The 6,761-nt window shown below is 39.3% G+C and overlaps 1 protein-coding gene across 1 annotated transcript in view; it reads right to left on the bottom strand.

The window, feature by feature from the left end:
* Window positions 1-2,590: 2,590 nt before the first annotated feature.
* The window catches only part of ACADVL (acyl-CoA dehydrogenase very long chain), a 184,179-nt gene continuing 180,008 nt past the window's right edge, over window positions 2,591-6,761 (bottom strand). Inside the window, exons 18-20 of the mRNA XM_053718432.1 lie at window positions 3,437-3,509; window positions 3,276-3,351; window positions 2,591-3,183 (exon numbers count right to left, since the gene is read on the bottom strand). Coding sequence (XP_053574407.1) covers window positions 3,046-3,183; window positions 3,276-3,351; window positions 3,437-3,509 — 287 coding nt within the window. The 3' untranslated portion in view covers window positions 2,591-3,045. The remainder of the gene's footprint in view (window positions 3,184-3,275; window positions 3,352-3,436; window positions 3,510-6,761) is intronic.

The following is a 6,761-nucleotide window of genomic DNA, read 5'->3' as shown; positions in this document are numbered from 1 at the left end:
TAGTGCGTGGAGATGTTGAAATTTAAATTTAAAAGTTACAATATCAGGTTCTGCTTGTTGAGAAATTTTCCCTGAATCTGAAATTTCTCCCTCAGACAAAACCTCCCTCCTGGCCCCTTCAGATAGGTGTGAGGGTATGTCAGAAAAGATATCATCAGCGTCCTCTTGCTCCTCAGTGTTTAAAACAGAGCAATCACGCTTTCTCTGATAAGTAGGCATATTGGAAAAAAATGCATGCAATAGAATTATCCATTACAGCCATTAATTGTTGTATGGTAATAAGTATTGGCGCACTAGATGTACTAGGGGCCTCTTGTGTGGGCAAAACTGGTGTAGACACAGAAGGGGATGATGCAGTACCATGCTTACTCCCCTCATTAGAGGAATCATCTTGGGCAATATCATATCTATGGCATTATTATCCCTACTTTGTTTGGACATTATGACACAAATATATCACATATATTTAAATGGGGAGACACATTGGCTTTCATACATATAGAACATCGTTATCTGATGGTTCAGACATGTTAAACAGGCTTAAACTTGTTAACAAAGCACAAAAAACGTTTTACAATAAAACCGTTACTGTCCCTTTAAATTTTAAACTGAACACACTTTATTACTGAATATGTGAAAAAGTATGAAGGAATTGTTCAAATTTCACCAAAATTTCACCACAGTAACTTAAAGCCTTAAAAGTATTGCACACCAAATTTGAAAGCTTTAACCCTTAAAATAACGGAACCGGAGCCGTTTTTACATTTAACCCCTATACAGTCCTAGGTATCTGCTTTACTGAGACCCAACCAAGCCCAGAGGGGAACACGATACCAAATGATGCCTTCTATAAGCTTTTTCAGTGGTTCTTAGCTCCTCACACAAGCATCTGCATGCCATGCTTTCCAAAAACAACTGCGCATTAGAGGCGCGAAAATGAGGCTCTGTCTATGACTAGAAAAGGCCCCCAGTGAAAAAGGTGTCCAATACAGTGCCTGCCGTTTTTATTAAAACAATCCCCAAGATTTAACAACTATTAAAAGTAATAATCTGCCAAATATACTTAGTAAAGTAATCGTTTTAGCCCAGAAAAATGTCTACCAGTTTTTTAAGCCCTAATGAAGCCCTTTATTCTTTTACTTAAACAAAGAAAATGGCTTACCGGTTCCCATAGGGAAAATGACAGCTTCCAGCATTACCGAGTCTTGTTAGAAATGTGTCATACCTCAAGCAGCAAAAGTCTGCTCACTGTTTCCCCCAACTGAAGTTAATTCCTCTCAACAGTCCTGTGTGGAAACAGCCATCGATTTTAGTAACGGTTGCTAAAATCATTTTCCTCTTACAAACAGAAATCTTCATCTCTTTCCTGTTTCAGAGTAAATAGTACATACCAGCACTATTTTAAAATAACAAACTCTTGATTGAAGAATAAAAACTACATTTAAACACCAAAAAACTCTAAGCCATCTCTGTGGAGATGTTGCCTGTACAACGGCAAAGAGAATGACTGGGGAAGGCGGAGCCTAGGAGGGATCATGTGACCAGCTTTGCTGGGCTCTTTGCCATTTCCTGTTGGGGAAGAGAATATCCCACAAGTAAGGATGACGCCGTGGACCGGACACACCTATGTTGGAGAAATTATGTTTTCTTTCATAGTGGTGAGAGTCCACAAGACCCCCCCCCCCCCCCATTTTTTGGGGGTTATGATTTTTTTTTTTTATAAAGCACATTATTTATCCTGTTCCTCTTTTTTATGCTTTTACTCCTTATACACCTCATTAACTTGGCTATACATTAAACTGAGGTATGAGTGATGTGGGAGGTGTATTAATAGGCATTTGAGGTTTGGGAAACTTTGCCCCCTCCTGGTAAGAATGTATATCCCATCAGTAACTAGCTTGTGGACTCTCGCCACCACAAAATAAATGTATCAGGTAAGTTCTTACATAAATTATGTCTTATCAAATTTGCTTTGTTCTTTGTTGAACGCTAGACCTAGGTAGGCTCATATGCCAATTTCCAAGCCCTTGAAGGCTGCCTCTTATCTCAGTGCATTTTGATAGTTTTTTCCTATTTGACAATGCTAGTTCATGTGTGCCATATAGAAAACATTGTGTTCCTTTGGAGTTATTTATGAGTCAGAACTGATTGGCTAAAATGCACGTCTGTCAAAAGAACTGAGATAAGGGACAGTCTGCAGAGGCTTTGACACAAGGTAATCACAGAGGTCAAAAGTATATTAATATAACCGTGTTCTTTATGCAAAACTGGGGTATTGGTAATAAAGGGATTATCTATCTTTTTAAACAAACACTTTCAAGTAGGCTGTTCCTTTAAGAAAGAATTGGTGTGTTTTTTTTTTACCTACTTTATATTGAAAACTAAAGAACAATTAGTTTAGTTACAGGGTGGTAAAGGAAACAATTGAAAACCAGTCAAATTCTTTGCAAATCAACTGACCTCCATGGCGGTTTAGTTCAGGGTAAGTTGGCTTTTAATAACAAAAAAAACTGCTTATCAAAGTAATTACCGTTAGTACAATAATATTTTACAGCCTCTCTCATAGCTTATGGGTAAAGATTAAGTTCAGTTGTGTTATAAAATTGTTTTATTTGGACATTGATAATGCTAATGACATACAGTAATTATTCTCCTGAACAAGTAGTAGACAAAAAGTATCCAGACTTTCCAATTATCCTTGAGGGCTAGAGACAGGACAGATTCCAAAGATACCCCCCTGTTTCAGCATAGGTCGGTAAATTAGTGGTTCAGGGATTTCTATTTCAAAACATGTCTAAGCTCCAGCCCTCAATGATAGGCACTGGACAAACATTCTGTATTTTTTGATAGGCACTTTAGCTTTTTCTTTTATGTTGCACCCTTGAAATAACAAATCAAATAGACAGGATAAATATATTATAAATATGACACAGCTGAAGAAAAAGGCAACAGTGAAAGTATACAATTATGTCTCACAGGGGAAGAGCAACAGATGATACTGGTATATGGTTACTCTGTTCCCTAGAACACCATTCCTGTCCCTTACTAAAAGCCTAAGGGGTGTGCAGCTACAACACCCCCATTCTCCGTCAATGCAGCTGAAACAGAACGCAGATTTTTAAAGAGGGCCGATCCTCCAACACCGCGTAAATTTCGTAAGCCTCCTCTGATGCGAGTCTCAGCCTGCAGAGAAGATAAAGGGATTATGTGGCACGATGATATTCAGCATTATAGGATAATAAAGGAAGGCACATACAATCCAAAATGATGCTCACCTCTGTACACCAGATGTCACAGAGAATTTTCTCATGCTGAGCTGTGGGTAGCCCTTGGGAGAATGAGCGTGAAGCCCTGGGTAGGAGTAGAAGAAGAAAAAAATTAGAATTTTACCAGTAGGTGTCTCATAATACTGGTCTTAACTGACCCAAATGGTTACCTTGATAAGACCACGATCATGGCATACAAATCAATGGAACAGTCTGCAACTCTCTGCAATATAAACTGTTGATCTGTAGTGGGGGAAAAAGCAAGACAAGACATCAATGAGGAAATTGGGTTATATAGAAACTTGTATTCTATATGTAACAAGATAAAGTTAAAAAGGTTCAAAGAGAGTTCTTGGTATGGATTGATAAAATGGAAAGGTAAGCTGCAGCTGTAAGCTGTATAGAGTAGGAGCGTAAGGGTGTGCACAAGTATATGTGTGTGTGTGTATACATACATATACACTTATGAAGAGGGAATTAAACACAGATTTTGTAAGTGAGACCTTCAGCTACTTAGGATGTCAAACTAATTAGTGCCAGGGTTCTCAGTATTCCATTATTTCATGATTATATTCTGGAACAAGCATCATCCAGACTGGTGATCTCCCTACTGTAATTTTCACATTTTCTAAATCTCTGATTCATTTCAGCAAGTTCATTTTTTTTAACAAATAACCCTGGAATATCAACTGTAATATTTTTATTACATAGCCAAAAAGATTGGGATGGCTCACAGACCAAGGAAATTCCCACAGCAAAAATAAATGTAAGTGTATGAGAACAACCCTAACATTTGTTTTAAGTTGGTTTAACTAACACTGATAACGTCTTTAATGGTAAGAAAAATGTCACCAATCAGAGATTCAAAGTTACTTGTCCAAAGGGAAAAGGTTACAAGTCCACTCAATGTTAAATAGGAAAAAGTCAAATGTATTATTTGTTTGCAGTAATTTTTGTGATTGATACAGACTCTATTTTGTCCATGTGTAGGTTAAACAAAAATCTAGACAAAGAAACTCTAATGGGATGTGATACCCAAATTGTTTCTTTCATGATTCAAATAGAGCATACAAATAAAAAAATAAAAAAAAACTTTTTAATTTACTTAATTTTTCAAATTTGTTTCAACTCTTTGTATTGTTTGCTGAAGGAGTAGCTATGCACTACTCAGAACTAGCTAATCACATTGATAATAGAGCATGCAATTTTAAGCAACATTCTAATTTACTCCTATCTGAATCATTAAAGAAAAAAACTAAAGGTTTCATATCCCTTTAATTTAAGCTGTTCAAATCACTTTCTAGGAATTTAAAGCTGAACAGCTGCTTTTCTAAGTTAAAGGGAAGCCATTAATATAATGGTACTGTACAGCACTAGCATACTATTACCATTTTACTTTTAAAAAGGCTGTTAGTATAAATATATATAAATAATCAGTAATATGTGCACATGCCCATTGTACTGGTGCTGGCTGTTACTCCGTGCACAGCTCCCACTAATCGTCTCCCCTGCAGGGATCTGTGTATAGTTGAGGTGCCAATTTCAGTGTTTAAAAAAAACAAAAAAAAAAACAAAAAAAAAAACATCCTAAGCAGCTTTTTTAAAATTACAGCAGCTACTTCACGGTGCAGTAGTCCGAAAACTTAAATTATGCTTACCTGATAATTTTCTTTTCTCCAGAATCCACAGTTGCATTCATTACTTTTGGGAAATAATAACCTGCCCACCAGGAGAAGGCAAAGACACCCCAGCCAAAGGCTTAAATACTCCTCCTACTTCCCTCATCCCCCAGTCATTCTGCTGAGGAACAAGGAACAGTAGAAGAAATACCAGGGTGAAAAGGTGCCAGAAGAATAAAAAAATAAGAGACGCCCCACAGAAAAAATATGGGTGGGGAGCTGTGGACTCTTTCCATCTGAAGAAAAGAAAATTATCAGGTAATCATAATTTAAGTTTTTCTTTATAAATGGAAAGAGTCCACAGCTGCATTCACTACTTTTGGGAAACAATACCCAAGCTATAGAGGACAGTGAATGCAAAAATGGGAGGGTACAATAGGCGGCCCATTCTGAGGACATCAGGCCTGAAAAAAAACACAACCCAACCAAACCCGCTTAGTCTGAGCCGGGCAAAAAAAAAAAAAACTAGAAGGAAAAGGCCCCAAGGACACTGACCCGCAGATAGTCCAAAGCCTAACTAGAGACCGCAAGCAGACACACTGAGCCAACACTCCTCCAGGAGAACTGTCGCCCATCAGTCGGTCCCCACACAACCCTTACTAGTACAGTACCAAAATCCCAAAGGGAGAGGACAAGGGTAAGCCAAAAGGATACCCAAAAGGTACAGCAAAATCATCCATAAAGAAAAAAAAAACCTTCAAAAGGAAGGTCAAGTCCACAGAGACCCGAATGAATTCCGAGAACAAGGGGAGATGACGCCCAACCCCCAAGGAGCACCCAGGCATCAACAAGGAGAAGAAATATCTCCCAAACATCGTGCAACAGCACCGAAAAAGACAGCTGAAGACAAAGGCCTCAAAATGTCAGAACTCGAGACAGAGCAAACAGAAAAATTACAAGTAGTAAACTCAGAAAAATAAACATGAGTCCAGTAGCACATTGCCATCCGTAGAAAGACACAGAGAAAACAGTATCTGTAATGGAAAATCGGCCGAACAAAATAGCAGATTGCCCAACCTCCAAGACAAAGGACGCAATCCAGGCCACCAAGCCTACTCACAGATCTCAAAGAGGGAGAGGCACAGAATCTCTAAAAAAAAAAAAAGAAAAAAAAAAAAAAAAAAAGAAGGTCCACTGTCACCCCCAAGACCTGAGGATGAACAACAGATCTCAGATCCTACATGTAGCCGGACCAGCCCAAGCAACAGCAGATCTGAAAACAAGGGGAACGAAAGGGACCCCAAGACTGGCCCCCAAAAGGGAGGAAGAATGGACACAGCCACTTCAACCTAGAGACAATCGAGCAGGCGTTAGACCCAAGGAGATCTAGCAAAGCCACCCAACTAAAGTCTCAATGCGGAGCCAGCAGCTCCCCAGATGGAAAGGAACAACTCAAAGAGCAGACCAATCCCTGAACCAGATAAAACATCTGTTCCAACCTCCTGAACACAGGAAAGGCCCCTAAAAAAGGAACCATAGCTCTGTAAGAAGGACAACGAGACCCCTGAGGAGGAGAGCATCGATAAACACCTGCCCATAAGACAGGAAGTCGTAGGAAGAACCGAGAGAACACAAGGCCACATTACTGACGAACACCATGAAAAAAACCTTAAAACACCATTGTGCTAGCACACATACCAGGGGCAAGAGTGACAGCTGAGCAGGAAAGCCCACAATCAGGTCACATTAGTTGGCTGTCCCAAGGGAACCGTATCATCCGGCGCAAGACAAGACCCAAGGAGCCCCGGCTCTCAGTAAATCTGGTCAAGTTGTAAAACCAAACAGCCAGAACAAGGGGTAACCCAAGTACCCCGGA

The sequence above is a fragment of the Bombina bombina genome, chromosome 6, assembly GCF_027579735.1.
Source record: "Bombina bombina isolate aBomBom1 chromosome 6, aBomBom1.pri, whole genome shotgun sequence".
In the NCBI taxonomy this organism is placed as follows: Eukaryota; Metazoa; Chordata; class Amphibia; order Anura; family Bombinatoridae; genus Bombina; species Bombina bombina.
Note: the sequence above shows the minus strand (reverse complement) of the source record. Positions and strands in the feature narration are given on the sequence as shown.